The sequence below is a fragment of the Hypanus sabinus genome, chromosome 2, assembly GCF_030144855.1.
Source record: "Hypanus sabinus isolate sHypSab1 chromosome 2, sHypSab1.hap1, whole genome shotgun sequence".
Classification (NCBI taxonomy): domain Eukaryota; kingdom Metazoa; phylum Chordata; class Chondrichthyes; order Myliobatiformes; family Dasyatidae; genus Hypanus; species Hypanus sabinus.
The window spans coordinates 120121290-120148353 of record NC_082707.1 but is presented as its reverse complement, the minus strand read 5'-3'; the positions used below and the strand labels follow the sequence as shown (position 1 = coordinate 120148353).

The 27064-nt window shown below is 45.9% G+C and overlaps 1 protein-coding gene across 1 annotated transcript in view; it reads left to right on the top strand.

The window, feature by feature from the left end:
- Positions 1 to 27064, top strand: part of mapkbp1 (mitogen-activated protein kinase binding protein 1) — a 267966-nt gene that overhangs the window by 210041 nt on the left and 30861 nt on the right. Inside the window, exons 11-17 of the mRNA XM_059953648.1 lie at positions 1163 to 1347; positions 3608 to 3699; positions 5851 to 5976; positions 8011 to 8081; positions 16086 to 16207; positions 17851 to 17926; positions 21248 to 21359. Coding sequence (XP_059809631.1) covers positions 1163 to 1347; positions 3608 to 3699; positions 5851 to 5976; positions 8011 to 8081; positions 16086 to 16207; positions 17851 to 17926; positions 21248 to 21359 — 784 coding nt within the window. The remainder of the gene's footprint in view (positions 1 to 1162; positions 1348 to 3607; positions 3700 to 5850; positions 5977 to 8010; positions 8082 to 16085; positions 16208 to 17850; positions 17927 to 21247; positions 21360 to 27064) is intronic.

Sequence of the window (27064 nt, the reverse complement as noted above, 5' to 3'; positions counted from 1 at the left end):
ATGCAATACATAATCTAGCAGAATGAATGAGTGAATGAATGAATTAATGAATGAATAAATAAATAAATAGAAAGTAAGTTAGTAAGTAAATCAATTACAGTATATGTATATTGAATAGATTTTTAAAAATGTTCAAAAACAGAAATACTGTATATTAAATGGTGAGGTAGCGTCCAAAGATTCAATGTTCATTTAGGAGTCGGATGGCAGAGGGGAAGAAGCTGGTCCTGAATCGCTGAGTGTGTGCCTTCAGGCTTCTGTACCTCCTACTTGATGGTAACAGTGAGAAAAGGGCATGCCCTGGGTGCTGGGGAGCCTTAATAATGGACGCTGCCTTTCTGAAGCACTGCTCCCTAAAGATCTCCTGGGTAGTTTGTAGGCTAGTGCCCAAGATGGAGCTGACTAGATTTACAACCCTCTGCAGCTTCTTTCGGTCCTGTGCAGTAGCCCCTCCATACCAGACAGTGATGCAGCCTGTCAGAATGCTCTCCACGGAGCAACTATAGAAGTTTTTGAGTGTATTTGTTGACATGCCATATCTCTTCAAACTCCTAATAAAGTAGCTGCTGTCTTGCCTTCTTTATAACTACATCGATATGTTGGGACAAGGTTAGATCCTCAGAGATTTTGACACACAGAATTTGAAACTGCTCACATTCTCCTCTTCTGATCCCTCTATAAGGATTGATATGTGTTCCTTCGTCTTACCCTTCCTGAAGTCCACAGTCAGCTCTTTCGGCTTACTGATGTTGAGTGCCAGGTTGTTGCTGTGGCAACATTCCACTAGTTTGCATATCTCACTCCTGTATGCCCTCTCATCACCGCCTGAGATTCCCCCAACAATGGTTGTATTTTTGGCAAATTTGTAGATAGTATTTGAGCTCTGCCTAGTCACACAGTCATGTGTATATAGAGAGTAGAGCAGTGGGCCAAGCACACACCCCTGAGGTGCACCAGTGTTGTTCGTCAGCGAGGAGGCTATGTTATCACCAATCCACACAGATTGTGGTCTTCCGGTTAGGAAGTCGAGGATCCAATTGCAGAGGGAGGCACAGAGGCCTTACATTCTTGTAAATGTGCAGAACTGGACACACTTGGGTGTACAAGCATGCACAGACTGAGGTGTGCAAATGTCCTAAATTTCTTCTTTCCGAAACCCCAGGATTTGCTGAAAATTCTCTACATGGACTCCAACATGTTGGCGTTGCTGGATTTGGAGAACAGTTCTGTAGGAGGTTCTGATAAGCAGGATTCCCAAGCTACTGACCTGAAGACAGGGATCAGGACACTGTGTGTGAGCCCCGATGGACAGCACATGGCGTCTGGTGACCGGGTGGGGACACTGAGGTATGTTACCTTCGGCCAAGGAAGTACGCCAGGTTGGCACTGGGTGTACAATATGGAACCAGAGAGATACTCAGCCCATGCTGTCTGTGTACTGTACCCCTCTCTGTAACTCAGGTGCGTTTGTACTGAAATCGTCTGACCAGAGTGAGGAGACCTTGAACTTACAGGAATGATCTGTATGCTGTATATTACGTGCTTTTCTTGATCAGAGGTAATAATTATTAAAATTCATATTGCATAATATTTCTAAGTTTGAAAAACAGAGAGCAGGTAGGCAGTAATTTGGTAACACCTGGCACAAACTTCTAAGTATTTAGTCACAAATGTGTTAAAGGTTTCATAACTTTTTAATCCTAGGAATTATTGAGATTGTGGGGTGGATTTGGGGGGTGAGTTACATTATCCAAACATGCAGTGATCTCTTAGTTCCATTACGGTCAGTGGGGTGAATTTTAGAAGTGTAAAACACACACACACACACACACACACACACACACGTGACTGTGTTGTATGTATAGTGTGTGGTTAGAATCCATAATCTGCAGCTATCTTTTGTTGCCATCGATCTCCTCCCTGTCTCCATTGACACAATAACCCCTCCTGACCACTTGTCATCTCATGCCCTACCCCATCCCCTTAGCTCTCAGTACTGCCATTGCCCGGCTGCACTCTCAGACCAGAAACATTGACTGTCCCCTCTGCTGCTGCAGCAGCTTCCTGACTTGCTGAGTTTCTCCAATTTGCTTTTGATTTTGACAAAGTGATGATGTTAAGAAGAGCTTGAGCATACACCATAATGTCATTTGACCATAAAACATGGGAGCAGAGCCAGGCCATTCAGCCCATCGACTCTACTCTGCTATTCCATCATGGCTGATCTATTATCCCTCTCTACCCCATCCTCCTGCCTTCTCCCCATAACCTTTGAAGCCCTGACTAATCAATCTATCAACCTCTGCTTTAAATATATTCAGTGCACCATTGTCCATGGCAATGAATTCTACAGATTCACTATCCCCTGACTGAAGAAACTCCTCTTCACCCACGTTCCTCTATTCTGACGCTATGCCAGACTCCCTCAGTCGAGGAAACATCCTCTGCAACTCCACTCTATCTAGGTGTTTCAATATTTGATAGTTTTTAATGAGATCCCCTCTTACTCTTACACACTCCAGTGAGTACTGGCCCTAAGCCTTCAAATGTTCCTCATACGTTAACCTTCTCCCTCCTGGAATCATTCTCCTGAATCTCCTCTGGATCCTGTATAACGCCAGCACAGCTTTTCTTAGATAAGGGGTTCAAAACTGCTCTCAATACTCCAAGTGCGGTCTGACCAATGCTTTAGAAAGCCTCATTAGTGCTCAGGGAGACTTTGAGTTGAAACGTTGAAACTTTCGCAGGTTTTGAATATATCAGGGTGCTCAGTAACCCATGACAACACTGAAAGAAACTCCCGAATGGCGAGGAAGTGGAAACCAGAGCATTGAGGGAGAATCGTTAGGCTGGTCAGGAAAGAACACTACAAAAATACAAAGCAAAATAAAAATTATGAAAAGTCTTCAAAAGCCCAAAATCAGAAATACAGTAAGAGCAGATGATTTGGAAATGCTCAGCAGGTCAGGCAGCATCTGTTGAACTGGAGAATTAATGTCCCAGTTAGATGAGTTTCCATCAGGACTGAGGTCCTAAATGAAAAGGGATGGAGTGGTGTGAGAACCAGTTCCAGATACAGTTAAAACTGTATTAACGTGTCACTCTTAGGACTCCAGTGATATTCCTGATGAAAGGATTTTAATTAGTACTTGAAACATTTTCATTCAGCTTTTTTCTTGATGTTACACAGTACAGTAACACAAACTTTCTAACAGACCCATTAGGTTTCAAAGGAAGATGGCAGACAGAAATAGGAGCTCTTCTCGAGAGCGTGGGAACCGGAGCACTGATGAGACAACCGCAGGTGCTCGGGATTTTTGAGCAATTAGGTTATTTACTGAAGTGTTACATCAGAATGAAGATGCAACACCAAAGGATCGCAAGGCTGAAGCGGAGTCGGAGTGGAATTAGAGGGAGTGTGAAAGGGCTCAGAGTCCATCACAATCTCCATAGAAGTTTTGCCATGAGGTGTCAGTGGTCAGGCAGACAGTCAAATTGGGGAGTGGTTGACTGACACGTTTACCTTGATTGTCGACATCCAGCCATGCATTCTTGGTGGGGTAGTTTGGGACTGATTGATCTACTGGTGTTCCCTTGTGTCTGACAGGATCCATGACCTCCAGCTGCTCAAAGAGCTCCTTCAAGTTGAGGCCCACGACTCCGAGATCCTGTGCCTCGAGTATTCCAAGCCAGAAACCGGTGAGAACCTTTTGAGGACTTCATGTTGTCTCACTGTCCGTGCTCATTCTGCTTGTGGTGAGGCTGATGGCTTCCTGTGCTCAGTGAATCATTTGAAAACTGCTGCCAGACATCTATCTCAAAATTATCCCTCTCTTCCTTCACCCCTTGTATTTCAGTGAACGTGGTCTGCAAGGAGTGTTCAGGTCTTCCCATAACCTCTGCTCTGCTCCCCCTACCCTTTACCAGCATCTCCCTCGTTATATTCAAAGTACATTTATGTCACCATATACAACCCTGAGGTTCATTTTCCTGCAGACATACTCAAAACATCCATAATTGAATAATAACCATAATAGAATCAATGAAAGACCGCACCAACTTGGGCGTGCAACCAGTGTGCAGAAGACAAGTTGTACAAATACAAAAAGAAAGAAGTAATAATAATAAATAAATATGCAATAAATATCAAGAACATGAGATGAAGAGTCCTCGAAAGTGAGTTCATCATTTGTGGGAACATTTCAATGATGGGACAAGTGAAGTTATCCCCTGATGGCTGAGGGATGATAACTGTTCCTGAACCTGGTGGTGTAAGTCCTGAGGCTCCTGTACCTTCTTTCTGATGGCAGCAGTGAGAGGGGATGCGTGGTGGGGGTGCCCGATGATTCATGCTGCTTTCCTGCAACAATGCTTCCTTTGGGCTAAGAGTACTGGTTCAGCTCTGGTTTTTGGTACGTCCCTGGTTTGAGCTGATATACATCTGGCAACCCAAAGAACTGGAATTGTCTCCCTAAGCGTCAGCATCACTCCTCCTTTCACTTCTAGAAGACTGGCTCGTTGGTTTTCAATCACCTTGCGTAATATTATTTTAATGGCTGTCCTTTCATTTTTGTTTGGTAACTCTCCAATGAAATATTTTGCGATGAGAAAGGATCTAGTATTTTCCTGGCGTATATGACGGATAAACTCTTCTCAGACTTCCAGCCAGGTCCAGGTATCGATTATAACCAACATTTCGATGACAAACTCCACCATCTTCATCAGGGATGATGCCTGGGCATGTCTAGTCCAGTGGTATTTATACCCCTGTCATCCGGCCCTTCTGATTGTCCCCAAGTCTGATCCGGTCCTCATCCAATCAGGTTTCCATGTCTCACCTTGTTTACAATTGAATTCCACTTCTTACTTAGAGCAAGACCTTCATCTTTGCTCAAATTCTTTTCTTCTTCTAGTTTTATTTCAACGGCTTCCTTCACCAGGTAGTCCCAAAATCCATTGGTGCGGCACAGTAGTTTTGTGCTGTCAAAGTCAATCCTAAGGCCATTGCAATACCACCAGGCTAGACGCGTCCAGGCATCATGCCTGATTTTGTCATTGAAACTTCAGATAAAGTCGATACTTGTACCCAGCTGGAAGCCCGAGAAGAGTTTATTCATTGTCTTATAAGGCGTTAACCCATCGTCATGCTTCTGCCAAGTTCAGATCAATGCTATAAATCCATTCCCCATTCCCCTATTTTTTCCCTGTAACTCATCCCCTCTCGCATTCCCATAAACTCTTGTCTTGCAGTTGGTAATTGACCTAATTGTTCAGGGATAAGGGTGGTGAATGATGCAGGTTCAACCCAAGGGCTTTCAATAGAGTCTGGGGAACAGGCCCTTCCACTCATCATACTGATCCTACTCTAAGCCATTTTGTTCTCCTCATCGGCCCTCCTCTTTCAGACCTACACACCTACGCACTAGGGACAATTTACAGTGTTAAGTTAACCTACCGATCTGCATGCTGCTGGGATGTGGGAGGAACCAGAATACCTGGGAAAAGCCAAGCAGTGAATGAGCTCGGGCACCGCGGGGGATTAGTGTCATCAGTGATAGAGATGGAAATATTTTAGTTTAATGTCATTTGTCTAGTAGTTGTGTAGTAATTGTGTTTGTATATATTGTAGCACTGAATTCGTAATAAAGATATTTTGTTTTAAAAGAAAGGAGAATGTGCAGGTTCCGCACAGACAGCACCAGGATTGACCTGTATCTCTGAGACAGCAACTCTGTCAGCTGTGTCCTTTCACCACATTAGAGATCGGCTCTGTTGGGCGTTTTCCCCACCCAGGCCCCTACCATTCCTGTCATCTGTACCTGATCATGCATTTTCCTTGTCCACTGGCAGGCATGAAGCTGCTGGCATCTGCCAGCCGGGATCGACTGATCCATGTCCTGGATGCGGAGAATGACTACAGCTTGCTCCAGACCTTGGACGAACATTCCTCCTCCATCACGGCGGTCAAGTTTACAGGTACCACTGCGTGCACGCTCAGCTTGCTTGGTGCCTTGACTTTCGTCCCACTTCTTCCCAGACTAGTAACGGAGATGCCCCAGCAGAACTGTGGAATTTGATTGCAGAAATCCAGGCAAGGTCGGTGCAGGGTCCTGCATAGATCAGCTTGGCTAACGGTGAGTGGGGCAAAGCACAAGCTAATAGAAGGCCTGCTCCCTTGGGTGGAAGGGTGGCATTGTTTGGGATTTAGTTAGCAGCAGTGCTCAACTCAAACGCTTAACGTCTGAGGGCTCTGACTGGAAACTAGTTCTTGCTGCCAAGGGAGAAAGCAATACTATAGACTGGCCAGTTGATAAGGAGCTGCAGGGCTATCAATTGACTTTAGAGATTCACGTTATGAGGGCAGGGTGGGGAAGTCCAGGAGGCAAGCTTGGTTCTGGTTTGCAGGTGCTCAGCAGACACCTTTGATCCCGTAGACTCGTACAACACAGTACAGGCCCCGTGGCAACAATCGTGCCACCCAACAAGTCCCAATTCCCTGGGTTTGGCCCCTATCCCTCTAAACCCTACTCCTCCACGTACCTATCCACGGGTTTCTTAAGTGCACCTGCCACAGCCACTTTCTCTGGCACCACCTTTTGAGATCCAGTCCCACTGAATTAGCGGAAACAAATTTCAGAGGCTTGATATATATGTAGCAAAGTTATGGTCTTACCCCTGTCTCTCACTGAGAGGTAAGAGTCCTGCAACCTTCAGGCAGGGGTAGCAGTGGTGGTGGGGGGGGGGGTTGCGGTGGTGCAAGAACCAAGTGATCAAAGCTGTGATGGAAGCAGGTACAGCATTTTCATGTGTACACCAGCAGCACGTGGACCTGTGTCCAATCCTGGGCTGACCTTGCGTGTTCTCCCAGTGACAACCTGGATTTTCAATTTCCTCCCACGTCCCAAAGATGTGCTGGCTGCCAGGTTAATTGGTCCGTAGTGTGTAGGTGAGTGGTTGAATCCTCGTGGAGGGAGTGGGTTGGCGTGGGGGAGGGGGAATTGTCCGTAGTGTGTAGGTGAGTGGTTGAATCCTGGTGGGGGGAGTGAGGGGGTTGTTGGTGGGAAATTGTCCGTAGTGTGTAGGTGAGTGGTGAATCCCATTAGTGGGGGAGGGAGTGATGGGAATGATAAGAGACTGAAATGAGATTGATGAAGAATTATTATAAATGGTATTTGATGGCTGGTGCAGATTCAGTAGGCCAAGGAGCCAATTTCAATGCTTTTTGACTGACTTCTTACATTTAGCTGAACTAGTCAGAATCATATTGATATTTAATGTTCTTTATCAATGTCTCTTGAGGGAATTGGCTGTTTAACCGAGGCTTCATCCTGTTCAGCTTCAGTCATGTCCACATGTTGGCTCCCACCTTGATTTGACAGATTCATTTTCAAATCTCACAAAGGCCCTTCCTATTTCTAAAACTTCTTTCCCCAGTAAAATGGAGTTTATGGGAACATTTAGTGAGACCCATTGGAAAATGTCAGCAGGTCAGGAAGCATCTATGGGAAGGAAAACAGAGTTACTGTCTCCAGTCGAAGACCCTTCATCAGGTATTCTTACTCTGGCTTCCAGTCCTGATGAAGGGTCTTGGCCCAAAGTGTTGACTGTTCACTCTTTTTCAAAGATGTTGCCTGACCTGCTGAGTTCCACCAGCATTTTGTGTGCCTCGCTTGGATTTCCAACATCTACAGATTTTCTCTTGTTTGTGCTTCATCAAATGTTAACTCTTTTTTTTCTCTTTCCACATCTCTGCCTGACCTGCTGAACACCTCCAGCCTTTTCTGCTTCTTATTTCAGACTTACAGCTGTTTGATTTTCTTTAAGACCAATCATTTGTTTGGGGTTGAGTGAGAGATTGTCCAAAAGTAGATGGCTTTAGGAAGTCTGAAATGATGTGCCTGCGTTCTGTTGGAGTCTCCCTTCCGCTTCTGTGAAACTGGGAACAATAACGGGTCCCAGCCGATCACAGGTTACCATGGTAATCCAGTCACCTTCTGTTCTTCTTCACAGCTAATGGTGGGAGTGTCAGGATGATCACCTGCGGTGCAGACAAGAGCATTTACTTCCGGACCGCACAGCAGGTAATAGACAGGCCGTGCGGGAGCCCCAACCATGGGTTAAATGTTTATAAAATGATCAATACCAGGGCGCAAGGGAAAGTCTGGGATCTAATTCAGTTTCAATATATATATAATAATTAAAATCTAATTAAATCTAATCTAGAAATTCAGTAAATATGGAATTACCAATAGGTTGAGAGTGACTTACAGATTGGAGTCTGGCCCCAAAGTTAAATACACACACTACAATCAATACCGTGGGATTGAGTTAGAGGCTGGAATCCATTCTCCATGTTCAGTGTAATCAGAACCCTTCCCGGCAGTGAGTTAAGGACCGGACTTCACTGAAGGAGAGTTCAGTTTATTCATATATCAGGTGCCAGAGTAGGTTGGAAGCCAGCCAGAGGGTTGTGATGGTGGAAAGGCTGATAGGTATTGGTGTTAAGACATATTTCCAGAGTACAGTACTGTGCAAAACTCGTAGGCACATAAATATAGCTAGGGTGCCCAAGACTTTCACTCAGTACAGTACTTGTCAATGTGAGTTTATCGATCTGGTGGGGACAGAAGGTGTTGGGAAGGGTGAGGGGGGAGCACTGCAGGAGGGGAGTGAGACAGGTAGCAGAGAACGAATGCCACCCTGGGAGGGGCGGTGTTGGTGGTGGCACAGGTGCAGACAGGCAGAACCCCAATACACCAGGCAAGGTCATTTCATTCCAAACAATGAGTTTATTCATCATTACAGAATGTCTCTTTGTTGCTTCCCACGCCCTTCCATTTCACTTCCCCTTTTCACAACCTCCCTGCCGCCTTGTCACTCTCAGTCCACAACTGAGACCCATGAAATCTGGTTTAATTGCAGCAGCAGTACAGTGAAATACAAAAATTACTACAGTACTGTGCGTAAGTCTTAGCACCCGAGCTACATATACGCCTCAGACTCTACACGGTACTGGAGGTAAGGAGGAGCTTTAACCTCTATAAAGACAAGGAAGATGGGCAATTGGATACAAAACAAAACTTAACAGTAAACACTTTTCATTTCCATTTACTTGTTGATGGAGAAACCGCTATGTTTATTTGTTGATGGAGTACGTCCCTGTGATTATTTGATGATGGAGTATGCCCGTGTGTTCATTTGGTGATGGAATACATCCCTTTGTTTTTTTCATGATGGTATACGTTCTTGTGTATGTTTGATTATGGAGTACCTCCTTGTGTGTATTTGATGATGGAGTACGTCCCTCTATTTATTTCACAATGGAGTATGTCCCCATATTTATTTATTGATGGAGTCACCCCTGTGTTTATTTGATGATGGAGTATGTTCCTTTGTTTTTTTCATGATGGTATACGTTCTAGTGTACATTTGATGATGGAGTACCTCCTTGTGTATATTTGATGATGGAGGATGTCACTGTGTTTATTTGATGATGGAGTACAACCCTGTACTTCATTGGTGATGGAGTACGTCCCTGTGTTTGTTTGATGAAAGAATATGTACCTTCCTTTATTTCATGATTGTGTACGTCCCTGTATATGTATGGTAGTGGAATACCTCAGTGAGTTTCTTTGATGATGGAGTACATCCCTGTGTTTATTAGATGGTGAGCTACGGTGCTGTGTTTATGCAATTGGGAAATACCCCCCTGTGTTTATTTGATGATGCAGAACACCCCTGTGTTTATTCCATCAAGTCAAGCCACTTTTTATTGTCATTTCAACCGTAACTGCTGGTACAGTACACAGTAAAAACGAGACAGTGTTTTTCAGGACCATGGTGCTACATGAAACAGTACAAAAACTACACGTAACTACATAAAAACAACACAGAAAAGAAAACTACACTAGACTACAGACCTACCCAGTACTGCATAAAGTGCACAAAACAGTGCAGGCATTACAATAAATAATCAACAAGACAATAGGCAGAGTAGAGGGCAGTAAGTTGGTGTCAGTCCAGGCTCTGCGTATTGATGAGCCTGATAGCTTGGGGGAAGAAACTGTTACATAGTCTGGTTGTGAGAGCCTGAATGCTACGCTTTTCCCAGTTGGCAGGAGGGAGAAGCGTTTGTATGAGGGGTCCGTGGGGTCCTTCATAATGCTGTTTGCTTTGTGGATGCAGCGTGTAGTGTAAATGTCCGTGATGGTGGGAAGAGAGACCCCGATGATCTTCTCAGCTGACCTCACTATCCGCTGCAGGGTCTTGCAATCCGAGATGGTGCAATTTCTGAACCAGTCAGTGATGCAGCTGCTCAGGATATTCTCAATACAACCCCTGTGGAATGTGATGAGGATGGGGTGTGGGAGATGGACTTTCCTCAGCCTTCGCAGAAAGTAGAGACGCTGCTGGGCTTTCTTTGTTATGGAGTTGGTGTTGAGGGACCAGGTGAGATTCTCCGTCAGGTGAACACCAAGAAATTTGGTGCTCTTAACGATCTCTACCGAGGAGCTGTCGATGTTCAGCGGGGAGTGGTCACTCCGTGTCCTCCTGAAGTCAACAACCCTCTCTTTTGTTTTGTTCACATTAAGGGACAGGTTGTTGGCTCTGCACCAGTTCGTTAGCTGCTGCACCTCCTCTCTGTAAGCTGACTCATCGTTCTTGCTGATGAGACCCACCACGGTTGTGTCATCGGCGAACTTGATGATGTGGTTCGAGCTGTGTGTTGCAGCACAGTCATGGGTCAGCAGAGTGAACAGCAGTGGACTGAGCACGCAACCCTGGGGAGCCCCCGTGCTCAGTGTGATGGTGTTGGAGATGCTGCTCCCGATCTGGACTGACTGAGGTCTCCCAGTCAGGAAGTCTAGGATCCAGTTGCAGAGGGAGGTGTTCAGGCCCAGTAGGCTCAGCTTTGCAATTAGTTTCTGAGGGATGATTGTGTTGAATGCTGAACTGAAGTCTATGAACAGCATCCGAACGTATGTGTCATTTTTGTCCAGATAGGTTAGGGTCAGGTGGAGGGTGGTAGCAATGGTGTCATCTGTTGAGCGGTTGAGTCGGTACGCAAACTGCAAGGGGTCCAGTGAGAGGGGCAGCAGGGTCTTGATATGCCTCATGACGAGCCTCTCGAAACACTTCATGATGATGGATGTAAGTGCAACGGGACAGTTGTCATTGAGGCAGGACACTGAAGACTTCTTTGGCACGGGGATGATGGTGGCAGCCTTGAAGCACGTTGGAACGGTGGTACTGCTTAGGGAGATGTTGAAGATGTCGGTGAGAACATCTGCTAGCTGGTCTGCACATCCTCTTGAGCACTCTACCAGGGATGATGTCTGGTCCAGCAGCCTTCCGTGGGTTGACCCTGCGCAGGGTTCTTCTCACATCAGCCACAGAGAGACACAGCACCTGGTCATTTGGAGGAGGAGTGGACTTCCTCACTGCCACATCATTTTCCTCCTCAAAACAAGTGTAGAAGTTGTTCAGCGCATCTGGGAGGGAGGCATCACCCACACAGTCAGGAGATGTTGTCCTATAGATGGTGATGTCCTGGATGCCCTTCCACATGCGCTGCGTGACGCCGCTGTCCTGGAAGTGACTGTGGATTCGCTGGGCATGTGCACGCTTTGGCCCTCTGATGGCTCGGGACAGTTTGGCCCTCGCTGTTGTTAGAGCTGCCTTTTCGCCTGCTCTGAAGGCGGAGTCCCAGGTCCTCAGCAGCGCACGCACCTCTGCAGTCATCCATGATGAAGTACATCCTGTGCTTATTTAATGATGGAATACGTCCTTGTGTTTATTTGATGATGCAGTACACCCCGTGTGCATTTGATGATAGAGTATGTCCCTGTGGGTATTTGATGATTGAGTATCCTCTTTGTTTATTTGATGATGGAGTACACCCTGTGTTTATTTGATGATGGAGTACATCCTGCGTTTATTTGGTGATGGGGTACACCCTGTTTATTTAATGAGGGGGTACATTTCTGTGTTATTTGATGATGGAGTATGTCCCTGTATTTATTTGATGATGGAGTATGTTCCTCTGTTTATTTGATGATGGAGTACACCCCTGTATTTATTTGATCATGAAGTACACCATCTTTATCTGATGATGGGGTACATCCCCGTATTTATTTGATGATGGACGCAGTGCTGTATTTCTTTGATGATGGAGTATGTTCCTCTGTTTATTTGATGATGGAGTACAGCCTGTGTTTATTTGATGATGGGGTACATCCCTGTATTTATTTGATTATGAAGTACACCCTGTCTTTATCTGATGATGGGGTACACCTGTATTTATTTGATGATGGAGTATGTTCCTCTGTTTATTTGATGATGGAGTACAGCCTGTGTTTATTTGATGATGGGGTACATCCCTGTTGTTATTTGATGATGTAGTTCATCCATGTATTTATTTGATGATGGGGTACACCCTGTGTTTATTTGATGATGGGGTACATCCCTGTATTTATTTGATGATGGAGTATATCCCTGTTGTTATTTGATGATGGAGTACACCCTGTGTTTATTTGATGATGGAGTACTTCCCTGTATTTATTTGATGATGGAGTACACCCTGTGTTAATTTGATGATGGAGTACACCCTGTGTTTATTTGATGATGGGGTACACCCTGTGTTTATTTGATGATGGGGTACACCCTGTGTTTATTTGATGATGGGGTACACCCTGTGTTTATTTGATGATGGAGTACACCCTGTGTTTATATGATGCTGATGTACACCTGTAGTTGGGAGGTAACATGTCGGGGGATATACTGTAGCCAAGCAACACTGATCATTCCTTGGTGAATTGCCGTCCAGTCTGGTGGAATGGCAGCCTGCTTTGCCACCCATAGAGCTTTGATCCAAAACTAAACTGTTTTTTCTCGACCTGTTCCCAAGTGGGCAGCCCTGCCCCGATACTCAATGCTATCCATCTAATGTTTGCAGCTCGTTATACAGCTTTGAAATTTGTCTTCATAGGCAGTTGCAAAGCCAGAAATCCCAAAAGAACCCAATTTAAATAAAAGTAAAGGCCAACTCCCAAAGCACACGGTGAAAGAGAATAAAACACAATAGACAATAGGTGCAGAAGTAGACCATTCAGCCCTTCGAGCCTGCACCGGCATTCTGAGATCATGGCTGATCATCTACTATCAATACCTGGTTCCTGCCTTGTCCCCATATCCCTTGATTCCCCTAAATCATGCAAACAACAGAAGCAAGCAAGCAACAACAGCAGCGTTCTGAACCAAATGGAGTCCTTCTATCCAAATCCCCGGAACAGCCTAGAGTAGACCCAAAGCCTTGGTCTCAGTTCACCGTATTCGTGGGGCAAATCGTCACAAAGTTCGCAGGCATTCTTTTGGTCCTCGTCTTCAAAATCATATTCATCCCCTGCTGCATTGCATGAATGAGCTACATCTCCTGCTTTCTTCTCTCCTTGTGTGTTAATGCCTTGTTCATTTGTTTAGGCTGCGATTTCAGCTTCTGTCCGGATAGCACCATTAAATGGGATTAAGGGAATTTTGTAGTCTCTTACACAGTTTAAGTTCTCCTTTTGCTAATGAATATTCTGTGTGCACACTGAGTATTCCTTTGCCTAGTTTTTCAGTGGGAACTGGAAGTCAGCAGTGCAAGGGTATATGGCATGTAGGAACCAACGATGTGTATTTTGAGCCCTCGAGTTTGCTCTGTTTTATCAGGCTCTAGGGATCAGTGGCCTCACTTCATTGCGGATTATCAGTGATGGTAAGCAGCCTGAATCAGCCCAGTGAAGCTCCGTCTCTTGGTGATTAGTCCCCCCTCTCATGCTCAGGTTAAAATGACCTAGTAGAACCCAAATCTCAAGGCTCACGTTCAGCATGCGTCCCAGTGTTTACCACAAGTGTAAACAATACTTCTCACAATTCCCCGTAGATTATGGCAAATAAAAATATACTCAAAACAACCTTAATTTATGCTAAACATGAGTAAGTCTGCAGATGCTGGAAGTACAGAGCTGAGCTCCTTGGGCAATTAGTGTTGGCTGCTTCAGTTATGCTACATTTTCAACACACAAAATTTGATATGGAAGCTAAAGGAGCATTTTAGAGAAGGGGAAAGAGGTGAAGGAGCAGAGAGATTAGGGAAAAGGTGTGAGAGACTGGGGAATTGACATGATCAGTAGTCTGTTTAGGGCTCAGTCTGTGGCAATCTAGACCAGTGATCCAAAACTATGCAGGAAGTCTAGGTATGGCCCACGGAAGGCTATTTTAAGGGTGAGAAACAATTCCAATTGACGTTAGAGATGGAATCGGATGCACATCAACTCTGTCAGGGTTTGCAGGCCATTACTTCCTTCAAAGCAAAACCTACCGTCATTAATAGAGGTGATGCCTCACTCCCTCTTATGCTCGTTTTGAAAGGCAGAATAAAACTTTACCATTGTAAATACTGCAGCATCTGGTGATCGTCATCTCTGTCTTGGAGGCCAGTGTGAGAACATCTTTCAAGAGGGTGACCCCCTGTGAGGCATCAGGCCCTGATGGGCACTGAAAACCTGTACCAACCAACTGGCAGGAGTGTTGAAGGACATCTTCAGTTTCTGACTGTTCCCGCCTGCTTCAAAAGGGTGACAATCATACCCGAGCACAAGGAGAGCAGGGTGAGCTGCCTCAACCACTATCACCCAGTTGCACTCTCATCGACCGTGACGAAGTGCTTTGAGCGGTTGGTCCTGGCCAGACTCAGCTCCTGCCTAAGCAAGGACCTGGACCCACTGCAATTTGACCATCACCACAACAGGTCTACAGCAGATGCAATCTCACTGGCTCTCCATTCAGCCTTGGATCATCCAGAGAATAGTAAAACCTTCATCAGGCTGCTGTTTATTGATTACAGCTCAGGGATTAACTCCATCATATCCTCAGTACAAATCAACTGAGCCTCTGTTCCTCCCCCGGTACTGGATCCTTGACATCCTCACCAGGAGACCACAGTCTGCGTAGATCAGAAATAACATCTCCTCCTCACTCACAATCCACACTGTCTTGCTTACCCACTGCTTTACTCTCTCTACACCCTGATTGTGTGTCTAACCACAGCTCAAACACCAGCTGTAAAATAGTTGTTGATACAGCTATTGTTAGCAGAAGTTCATATGGTGACAAGGTGGGGTACAGGACTGAGATAGACGAGCTGGTTGAATGGTGTCACAGCAACAACCTTGCACTCAATGTCAGCAAGACCAAGGAACTGATTGTGGACTTCAGGAAGAGAAAGTCGAGGGAACACAGACCAGTCCTCAATGAGGGATCAGCGGTGGAAATGGAGAGCAGTATTAAGTTTTTGGATGTCAACATCTCTGAGGACCTATCCTGGGTCCAACATGCTGACGCAATTATAAAGAAGGTATTTCATGAGGGGTTTGAGGAGAATTGGTATGTCACCAAAGACACTCATGATGTTCTGTGCAAAGGATCAGAAAAAGCTGCAGAAAATTGTAAACTCAGCCAGCTCTGTCATGGGCACTAGTCTCCCCGTGTCTAGGACACCTTCAAAAGGCGATGCCTCGAAAAGGCGGTATCCATGATTAAAGACCCCTTCACTCAGGACATGCCCGCTTCTCATTGCTGCCATTAAGAAGGAACCACAGGAGCCTGAAGATACACACTCAATGTTTCAGGAGCAGCTTCTTCCCCTCTGCCATCAGATTTCTGAATGGACTTTGAACCCATGAACACTACCTCACTATTATCTATATAATTTCCCTCTCTTTTGCACTATTTATTTATTTATATATATATTTCTGAAATTTATAGTTTATATTATTGTATATTCCACTGTACTGCTGCCACAAACAACAAATTTGACAATATTGAATTGATTTTATTACTTGCTTCCTTCAAACACACGAGGAGTAAAAATCTTTATGTTACGTCTCCTTTCCAATGTGCTGTTATAGTAATTTATAGTAAATATTATACGCTGGTGATATTAAACCTGGTTCTGATTGTGAAGAGTTCTCTCGGACTCTGTAGATGTTGCCCTGTAGGTGCCCTGTAGGTTGGAGATAACTGATTGTTTTCATTCCTAACAGTCTAGTGAAGGCATTCAGTTTACCAGAACTCATCATGTAGTGCGGAAGACAACATTGTACGACATGGATGTGGATTCCACGCGGAAGTACGCTGCTGTTGGGTGCCAGGACAGGAGCATTCGGTGAGTTGGATCCGGCTGTTGTGATCGGTTTCAGGTTCATGCAAGAGAACTCTTACAGCTCCTGCAATAGGGGCCGTTACACGGAGCTGCTCCTTAGGAATTACTTCTTTAACTGGTTTAGTGGGTTCCAGGGTGGTTGATGAAGCCAGGCTGGGGCAGGAGGTAACTAGCTCAGTGAGCGGGTAGCTGGTACTCTCCTTCCACCGTGTCAACAGGGTTTCTGTGTGCTCCCAATACACGGGCTCGAGATTCTTAGTGCTGGTGCCAGTCTGAATGATTCCTTCCACATTGGACCATCGCAGCCACTTCAGATGTATTTCCTTTGCTATCCTGGTTAGAGTAATTGGTTCAGAATCTGATCTTGGGAATTCCAAAGTTCAAAGTAAATTTATTATCAAAGTATATCCATGTCACCATATACAACCCTGAGGTTCCTTTTCTTGCGGCAATCACAGTAGATACAAGAAAAGCAATAGAGTCGGTGAAAGACCGTGCCCAACAGGGTGGAAGACAGTCAATGTGCAAATATAAAAGAGAAAAAAATTATAATTTTAATATTACATAAATAAGCAATAAATACCAAGAACATGAGATGAAAAGTCTTTGAAAGTGAGCTCATCCGTTGTGGAAATGATTCAGTGATGGGGCAAGTGAAGTTACCCCACCCCCCCGGTTCAAGAGCCTGATGGTTGAGGGGTAATAACTGTTCCTGAACCTGGTGGTGAGAGTCCTGAGGCTCCTGTACCTCCTTCCTGGTGGCTGCAGCGAGATGAGAGCATGGCCTGGGTGGTGGGGAGGGGGCTTCAGCCATATTGCACTGGGCCATACCCACTACTTTTAGTGGTGTTTCCTTAACAGGCTGTGATGCAACCAGTCAATATACTCCCCATCACACTCCTATAGAAGTTTGTCAAAGTTTTAGATAACATGCTGAATTTTCACAAACCTCTAAGAAAGCAGAGTTACCCCCCCCCCCCCCCACCCTCAACCAGGGCAGCAGTTGGTGGATGGTCGTGTGAGCAGCCGGTGTAAATCATGAGTCCCGCTGATGGTGATGTGACCACTGACCACAGGCAGACAACCTCTGAAGAGTTTTGATAATGGCTGGGGTCACCCATCTTGTAAAGACACTGCCCAGAAGAAATCAATGGCAAAGAGAATCATGGTCGTAAAGACCATAATCAGCCACGTTGTATGACATGGCACATAGCGATGATGAATGTTGTCCTCAGTGTGGGGACGGGAAAACCCACAGTGCCCACCAACCCCACACCACTGATAACCTAATCAGTCCCGTCCAACTTTTTACAGTATCGTTTACCAATATATTTCTGATTGTGTTGTGTTTCTGAGTGTTCTGTTACCACTCTGCTGTCCCCCCAGACGTCTGGAAATGAAGCTGGCACTTCCCATGTGCTTGTGTAAGACACTGAGATGCTGTACACCTCTCCGCTTAGCTTTGCATGATACCCTGTACGGCCCCGAATGAGTAACCCGAGTCCACGGACTGAGCAATGGGGTGTATGGAAGCACGATTTCTATTGGCCTCACCGTGATTTTCCCGCAGGTTTAGTGGTGGAATGTGTGTGTGTGTGTTACATTTCTAGACTGCTCTCTCACTGTCGGCGCTGTCTTCCCTGCAGGATATTTAACATTAGCAATGGGAAACAGAAGAAGCTGTACAAGGGATCTCAGGGAGAAGATGGAACACTGATCAAGGTGAGTGCTACTGGACCAGTGCAACGTGCAGCTTCCCAAGGGAGAGCAGCGGGACAAATCGACCAGCGAGGAACATTTTGCACCCTTGATTCCTTTTCGATCACCTCTGTGCCCCTTAAGTCAGAAGTGCTGTTCCATTTGTTACCTTGGAAACCAGTGAGGCTGCTGCAGAAAGATGGTAAATGAACGTCAAAGGAATACTGAGGCTAGAAATCTGAAATGAAAACTGGAAAACACTGTACACACAAAGCAGGTCAAGTAGCGTCGGTGAGAATGGAAACAAAGTTAACATTTCAGGTTGAAGGTCCTTTGTCGGAGTTGAAATGTGTCTTTCTCCACAAGTGCTGCCTAACCGGATGAGTGTTTCTGCTGTTAAGATTGCAGCTCTCCAGCCTGGGATCTTTCCCATCGAATCCGATAGGTTTGTTGGTTACTAGTCAATAGACAATAGGTGCAGAAGTAGACCATTCGGCCCCTCGAGTCTGCACCGTCCTACTAATCTCACCAGTACTTCTTGTAACTGGCATTTCTGTTATTTATTTCTATCTGATTATAACTTTACATTGAACTGAGAACAATGCTGTGCCGAACTAATTAAATTAGGGAATCAAATTTCCAACTAAACAAATCCCCAAAGACTACACTTCTTCAGGACTGGAGAAGACATGAAGATACTGCTCAATCTCATCTCTTGCCTGTCTCAATAACCCAGAGCATATCCTGTCCGGCCCCGGGGTCTCCAAGCACATGTTACCTCTTTCATTTTTGAGTCCTACCTGCTCCCTCATTATCCTCTTGCTCTTGATGTATGTATAGAGTTCTTTAGGATTCCCTTTAACCCTACTGTCAAGGACTTCCCTTGGCCCCTCCCAGCTCTTCTAATTCTTTCTTGAGCTCTTTGTTGGCTTCTTCATAGTCTTCAAGAGTTCTGTCTGATTTTAGCTTCCTAAACCCCACATAAATTTCCTTAGTGTTCTTGACTAATTTCACCACCTCTCTCAACGTCCAAGGTTCGTTTACCTTGCAATCCTTATCCTTCCTTCTGACTGGAACGTACCTGTCCTCTATTCCCTGCAGTTAAATACCCTCCACACGTCAGACGTGGACTGTTGTTCCCAATGAACTCGCCCTGCTGCTGCCTAATTCTCCCATGATCTGTTCTGTTCCAATTTAATACTCTCTCGCTAGGTCCATACTTATTCTTATCTATAGCTATCTTAGAACTTAACAAATTATGATCACTACTCCCTAATTGAGAGGTCAGTCAACCAGCAAAGCTCATTACCCAACTCCAGGTCCAGTTTGGCCCTTTGTGGCAGCCACACCATCAACCGGGCATATTAAAGTGTCCTGTAGCCGACCATCCTCCTGACAATCTGGTAAATGACTGAGCTGTTGCATTGCACCAACCTAAGTAGATGGAGCTGGATAATTGGGCTGTGCCATTCTGCTACAGCCAGAGGGGTGTTCTCTGGAGCTGCTTCATTTGTGCCGTATCTTTTTAAGGAGAGGAATTTACTATGGACTGGCCAGCATTGAATATAAACCCACAGTCAGGAGATGACTGGTGTCTCTTGGCTTGAGGAGTATTTGCTATGTTGTTGTAACCAAGTTCTGTTTAGCTGATTCAAGTTTGGACCTTAGAACAGTCCTGTTGAGTTTGTAAACATTTTGGGTAATAAACCCCTATTTTTTTCACTTTTACGTGCTGTCCCAGTTTATGCTTACCCTGGTCCTTCACACCCTTCCTTTTGTTGGACCTAACAAATTCTGCCCAGTCTAAACCGCTTGCAGTAAGGAGGTCGCAGGCTATATTGGGGAAGTTGAAGTCCAGCCACTACAACAGCCCTGTTGTTTTTATACCCCTCACTAATCTGCCCCGCAATGTCCCAGTGGATACAGGAGGTGGTGTCCAGTATATCCCATCAGAGTGGGATTATTATTTTTTGAGTTCTAACCCACACAGATACAATAGGTGAGACCTGGTTTGTGCCCCTCTGAGTGCAACTATGATATTGTCCTTGATCAGCTGTGCATCTCCTGCCCATGCCACCTTTAGCTCCTTCTCCCTCTTTTCTGGAACATTCCTGTCCCTCTCTCAACCAAAGATCTGTTATGGCCACAGCATCATAGTTTAGTGTATTGATTCAGGCTGGAAGGTTATCACCCTCGTGCTTAATACACCTAGCATTAAAACATGTACACTTCAGCCAGTCCATCCCATTGTGTCTGTTATCTTGCTCCTACTCATCATGGTAATTGGTAATTGTGAATACACAGCAGGCAGCTTGCAGAAATTTAAGAAAAGGCACAACATCAAAATTCTAAAGCATCTGCTGATCACCAAGCTGCAGAGAAATTCACTGAGTTTGCTGAGGTTGTCACTGATGAAGAACTAACGCCAGAACAAGCCTACAATTTGATTGATTTTATACCTTACATAAAACATTTAAACAGTAAAATACCAATACAGTGGACCAATGCATTGTAGGTGGAGGTTGAAAGCCTGCTGTTTGTTGTTGTTCAACAGCTGACTCAGGTATTCTCTCCCGATGCTGCTGTGCTGGTTTTGTTACCCTGCACGCATTATAGTTTCATTATATTAATGGTATGGAATCACTTTTACTGTTATGTACCTGTGTGATGAAGTGCAGGACAAAGACTGCTCACCGGTAGCACGTAAATTCGGGGTCAGAAATGATGGTCACCCCAAGCTATCTTATCAAAATCCCAAAAACCCCAGAATCGGAAACCCTTCTGGCCACAAGCATTTTGGATAAGGGATACTGAACCTGTATTATTCTTTTCCAGTCTGGAATCTGGTAAAACCTGTTCTTGGCAGATTTAAAATTTCTTGCTGATTTATTGCAACGTTCCCCTCGATCAGCATTTTCTCATTATCCGTTGCTTCCTGAAGCTTTCCCAAGATTCAGCTCAATAACAAAATGAAAAATCCTTCTTTTCTATTGATCAGTCACCTTGTGCACTACAGATGCATCATTTTGTTCCACAATCTTGCTTCTCGTTGAAATGTATACTGGTGAGGATGAAAATGGAGGTTTGCTATTACCTATTGATCAGCACAGCTTTAAGATAGGTTTTTAATTTTCCTTACCCTTTATTTACAAAATGGGCTGAAACTTAATGAACCCTGAAACCATCCCTGTTCTCCCTCCCTCCCTCTCTCTCTCTCCCCCCTCCCCCCTCTCTCCCCTCTCCCCCTCCCTCTCCCTCCCCTGTCCATCTGCCTCTGCACTGACCAACCTGCTTGATTGGAGCTCCTGTTAAGATAACTAATATGGCACGTATGATTTTATCCAGGTTCAGATTGATCCATCTGGGCTGTACATCGCGACCAGCTGCTCTGACAAGAATCTTTCCATTTTTGACTTTTACTCAGGCGAGTGTGTTGCCACCATGTTTGGACACTCAGGTGAGTTTGCCTCTGGGAGGCCACCTTTTTACTGTACCTGCTTTGACTGCCCGAACCTCCGAGCACACAGCATGCTGTGTGTGGACCAGCTGTCGCTTTGCGTTAGAGCAGCAGAAGCGGGGGACTGGAGCACCAGCATTGCTGCTCTGACTTGGGTGGTGTAGCAGTGTGCAAGTTTGACTTTGTTTCGCATTCTCTGGACTGACACGAGTACGGTGGGACAACAGATCAGGAACTCAGCGCAGGGGAGAGAATCGTTGACTGTCATAGTGGATTCTCACGGGGTCGCTGCTGTCCAGAAGTGGAGGTGGGGGAGGAGGTAGCTTTATCTCTGTCATAGTGTGCGTTGTCAATGACTAGGTGCAGAGGAATGGCTGACTCACATGTACAAGCAGAAAGCCATGCTGACTATCCCTAATCAGATTATGCCTCTCCACATGCTCATAAATCCTGCATCTCAGGATCTTCTCCATCAACTTACCCACTACCGAAATAAGACTCACTGGTCTATAACTTCCTGGGTTATCTCTACTCTCTTTCTTGAACAAGGGAACAACATCTGCAAACTTCCAATCCTCTGGTACTTCTCCCGTCCCTATTGATGATGCAAAGATCATCGCCAGAGGCTCAGCAATCTCTTCTTCCCTTGTTTCCCACAGTAGCCTGGGGTATATCTCATCCTGGCCAGGCGACTTATCTAACTTAATATCTTTCAAAATCTCCAGCACATCCTCTTTCTTAATGTCTATACACTCAAGTGTTTCAGTCCACTGTAAGTCATCCCCTCAATTGCCGAGGTCCTTTTCCCTGGTGAATACTGAAGCTGAGTATTCATTAACCTGCTCCGGCTCCATGCACACGTTTACTTGAACAGGTGACAGAAGTGCGAGCATCTTAGAAGGAATGGGCAAGATGAGGTGCTAGTTGGAAGACAGGGCAGTAGAGGAACAGGGAAACAGGAGCCTTGAGATGGTGTCAAGACTTTCGTTACTGGACTCCAGATGCAATATCCACATTGCTTACATTTCCTCAGATTCAGCCCATCAAGTGTGCCCTGACCCTCTAAGTGATTCCACTACCCCACCCCTTATTTCCCAGTAATCTATTTTTACAGAATCATAGAGAAACAGTGTGGAAACAGGCCCTTCGACCCTCTAGGTCCATACTATCAACCACCCAGTTACACTAATCCCCACTTTCTCAATCATCTCCCCCCTCCCCACCCCACAGATTCTACCCCCCACCTGTACATTACAGCAGCCAGTTAACAATCTGCCCATCTTTGTAAACTAGTGGATACCAGGTGAAACGCACACAGTTACAGTCAGACACGTGGAAGTGCCACGTAGACAGCACCCAAGGTCAGGATTGAACCCTCAAGCTATGAAACAGCAACACTATGACAGGGCCCTTTGTCACCGCTTTGTGGAAGTTTTGAAAGAAGATATGGAGGGAACAACAATGCCTGATCGACTGTCAAGGTCAACAGGGTCCATATTGGGAGGGTGAGCGGGATGGGAGTGCGAAAACTAATGGACTAGCAACCAGTTCCATACCATTCGTCCAGAAATGAACCCACCTCGAATCTAGGTTCAAATCGATAAATAAATGTGGAATTGTAGATTGTCTCGGTAACAGTCACCTGCTAGACTTTTGAACAAGAAAGTTTGCTTCACTTCAGCTAAAGGTATCTGCCACCATTGCCAAGTGACTCCAGGCCCACGAACATGGTTGACCTTAACCGGCTCCGTGGCTCAAGGGCAATGAGGGATGGACCACAGAAGCTGCTTTTGTTAGTGAGTGAGTAAGTAAAAGAAAGGAAGTGGACTGACCATCACCCATTGGGGGCACTGGCAAGGCATTGTCAACAGCTGCACTGGCCTGTTGGGAGCAAGGAGCACAGCTGGAAGGAACCTTTGGATTTGATCTAACATGGGGTGGAGTGGGAGGGTAGGGAGGTCAGGGACAGTAGGTTTGGTAGTGATCTGAGAAGATTTAGTATCTAAGGAGGGTAGAATGAGACTTGAAGATGCATTGGATGTGAGGAACTTGGGACAGGAAGAAGGAAATGAAGGTGATGAGCAAGGCTTGAGGTGGCGGCCAGAATAGAATACCTTCCAGTTTCATTGTCCCACTTCTAAATCAAGTGTAGGACAGACACGTACAGCTATGAATCTGGGGAATGGAGAGGTGAAGGTAGGAAATTGTCCAGAGTTAAGTTGGAGATCCTAGGGTAGGTTGGGTTCATCTTTGAGCACCCAGGCTTGGAGAGGTGGGAAATCGGAAGCATGAGAAAGGCCGCAGATGCCGGAAATCCGGAGCAACACATGCAAAATGCTGGAGGAACTTGGCAGGTCAGGCAGCATCTAGGGAAACGAATACAGTCGACATTTCGTGCCGAAACCCTCCCTCTGGGCTGGAAAGGAAGGGGGAAGACGCCAGAATAAAAAAGTTGGGGGGGGGGGGAGGAGAGGGAGGAATTCAATAGGAGAGAAGAGTGTCTTCCCTCTTCCTTTCCAGTCCTGAGGAATGGTCTTGGCCAGAAACGTTGACTGTTTATTCATTTTTATGGATGCTGCCTGATCTGCTGAGTTCCTCCAGCGTTTTGTGTGTGTTGCTTTGAAGAAGTGGGATGGGCAAAAATCTCCAGGAATGAGTGGGGGGGGGGGAGGAATCATTGATGGTATTCCATGAGGAGGAAGAACCTAGCAGTGTACAGACTCATGGAGAGGGCACAAAAACCATGGTGAGGTAGGATCCCCAGAGCAACAGAGGAAAGGCACCAGTGAACCGTAAATCTGAAACAGTGATCGGACAGGGTTATCTCACTGGGTAGAAGCATCTGTGGTGGCCGGATGTGGGTGTTGATACTCAATGAAGTGATCTTAAAGCACCAACATGAACGTATGGAGAAGCCACCTTGGAACACAGGACCAGCACTGAGGACACGAGGAGTGTGGGTAAGGGATTTGGGTCGATTGGGCAGAACGAATGGGGAAGAGAGGAGAAAGGCCAAGTGAACAACCAGGAGTTCCCGGAAACATCTCAAAGAAACCACAGGTCACGTGGTAACCAGTGCTTTCTTTCCTCAAAGTTAAATATTGCCAGGAAATTCCCTGGGAAGGGATTGGGAACAAAAAACCTGCCAGGCTCCCGAGTGCCAGTGAAGCCGTGCACATCATTCTGGAGGAACTCAGCGGGTCAGGAAACATCTGTGGCGGAAAACCGACCAACTATATCTTGAGTTGAGATGAAAGACCTCGGCTCATTAACGGCGACTGTCCGTTTCCCTCCATAGTTGCTCCCTAACCCAGTAAGTTCCTTCAGCACCTTGTGTGCTGCTCCAGCATCCACAGTCTCTCTGCCTCTAAGATTGGCCTGCAGACAAGTTGGCCGGACGGCAATGCAGTGTGTGGTTTAACGTGCCTACTGAAGGCCTCCTCGGCAGGTCACAGACGAAGGTAGGTAGGAAAGGCTTCGTAGAGGGTGGAGAGATTTAAAATGTCAGCTTAAACTGCAGGAGAAGTAACCAGTCTGAGTGGCAGTTAGCCAGTGAGATTAGGCCTAAAGTCAAAGCAAGCGGGACCGCAAAGGAAGCTGTGTGTTTTTATTGGGTTAATAAATTAGCCTTGCTGTCCAGTAAAAACACAAGAGGAGACACGGGGGAATAAGCTGAATCAATAAAGTGGCCTGCTATGCTTTCCTGTTTAATTGCTCGGGGATGGGTCACATGTGTTACACCTGCAGCGGTCACATGATCTCTTACAGTGTGACGACTTGCTGCATGCTTGCTTGTGGTACCCTCTTCAGTGCTATCTGCCGGGTGTTGCTTTGTCGCCATCTGCAGGCAAGAGCTAGCAACTGTGCCGTTACAATGACCTCCCCACCTTCCACATCATTTGTTTGTTCTCGGTTTAGCTCCACACTAGAATGGACGGCATTCCTCTGCTGTGAGAACGCGACCTTCGTCCGTCACCCCCGTTCGAAATTGTGCCCACAGTGCTTCTCTGCTGAGAGAACGCGACTGTTATCAGTCGCTCCATTCGAAATTGTGCCCGGTGTTGCAGTGTTGATATTGTGGCCTGTGACTGCTGCCCTTCTCCTCGAAAGCCTACATTCTGCCTCACACAGTAGGGTGGTGAGGTGGAGATAACATCCCTACCAAAGGAGGTGTAGGGTGCTCCTCCCTCCACTAGCCTGCAGGTCACCCTGGGGCAAGGTGTAGCACCTGCTGAGCCCCCCCGATCAGGGTCATGCGAAGCCATAGGAACAGGTGGTGGATGGTCATATCGGCAGCCGGTGCACATCACGAGCCCTGGTTATGTGACCACTGACGCCAGACAAAGAATCTCTGAGGCTGGGGTCCACCCGTCTTGTAAAGACACTGCCCAGAAGAAGACAATGGCAAACCACTTCTGTAGAAAGATTGGCCAAGAACAATCGTGATGGAAAGACCACGATCACCCACATCATACGACGCTACACATAATTGATGAACTGCCTTGCATCCAGTTGGAATCGTCAATGTAGGACTTGCAGCTGGTGTCTGCAGTGGGCGGAGATGAACTTGGGAGGGTTATTTGAAGGACAGGGAGCTTGGTACGGACATATCCGGAAATGCCACTGGTCAGGTACCTGGCCCACCCGCAGGTTCGCCACCTCGCGCCTCCCACTTACTCATGTCCAGGCTCCCATTAACGTTGCCTGGATCACAGGAAAACGTATTGCTGGGGGAAAGAGCAATTATTCAATTATACAGAGCAGGAACAGGCCATTTGGCCCATTGAACCTGTACGAGCTACAAAAGTCCTGTTTTACTCTCCCCACAACCCCTTCACCTCTCTCAGATTTTAACACTCACCTGCACTCTGGGGCGATTTTTAGCAGCTGCTCCACGCAGACAGTACCTGAAGTCGGGGTTGAACCTGGTTTCCGGGATTGTGAGGTGACAGCTCCACCAGCTACACCTGGGAGGTTGGACTGGACTCATGTTTACTGCTATCGTGCCTCCCTGGGTTGCTCTGAACAGATTTGAATGCAGTGTGAGAGGTTTGACAGGGGTCAGCTGAAGGAGAAGACAATAGAAATTGTCAAAAAGAAAGGGAGTAAGGCCCTGGAACAGGCCTGAGGCCGAGAAGGGAGGATGTATGATCATTCACAGAGGCTATGATCATGTCTGGTGGTGCAGTATCCTGAGGATTTGGGTATGAAGCAAAATAGCTACAGATCTCATGAGAAAAGAGACTGAAGTCATGATCTGTTATGAAGAGATTTGGCAAATTCAACAATGCATTTGTAAAGGAAGCAACTTACACTTAGGGTGAAGATAGAGGGTGGATGGGGGAATGAGCAGGGTGTTGAGGTTATTGGGATAGGTCTTATAAAATGTAGAACTGAATGGTTCTTGTGAGGTATTTAGGAATCAGCTATGAACTATCGTAAGAATATTATGTATTTATGTGTTATTTTAACAGTAACTTTGCAAGCAGTGAATATTTATGGTGTTGCTCTAAACGATGCCTCCAATCTCAGGGACCCATCTGATTGGTTCATCCCCATGCTCTTTCTTTGGCCGTTCTTCATACTTAGAATATGAAGATCTTAGAATCTCCTTGGTAGTTCTTCATTGAAAGCTTTCTGCCTGCATTAGCTCATGTGCCTCGATCTGGCTGTGATTCTAATTTATACCGCTGTGTGAACATCCA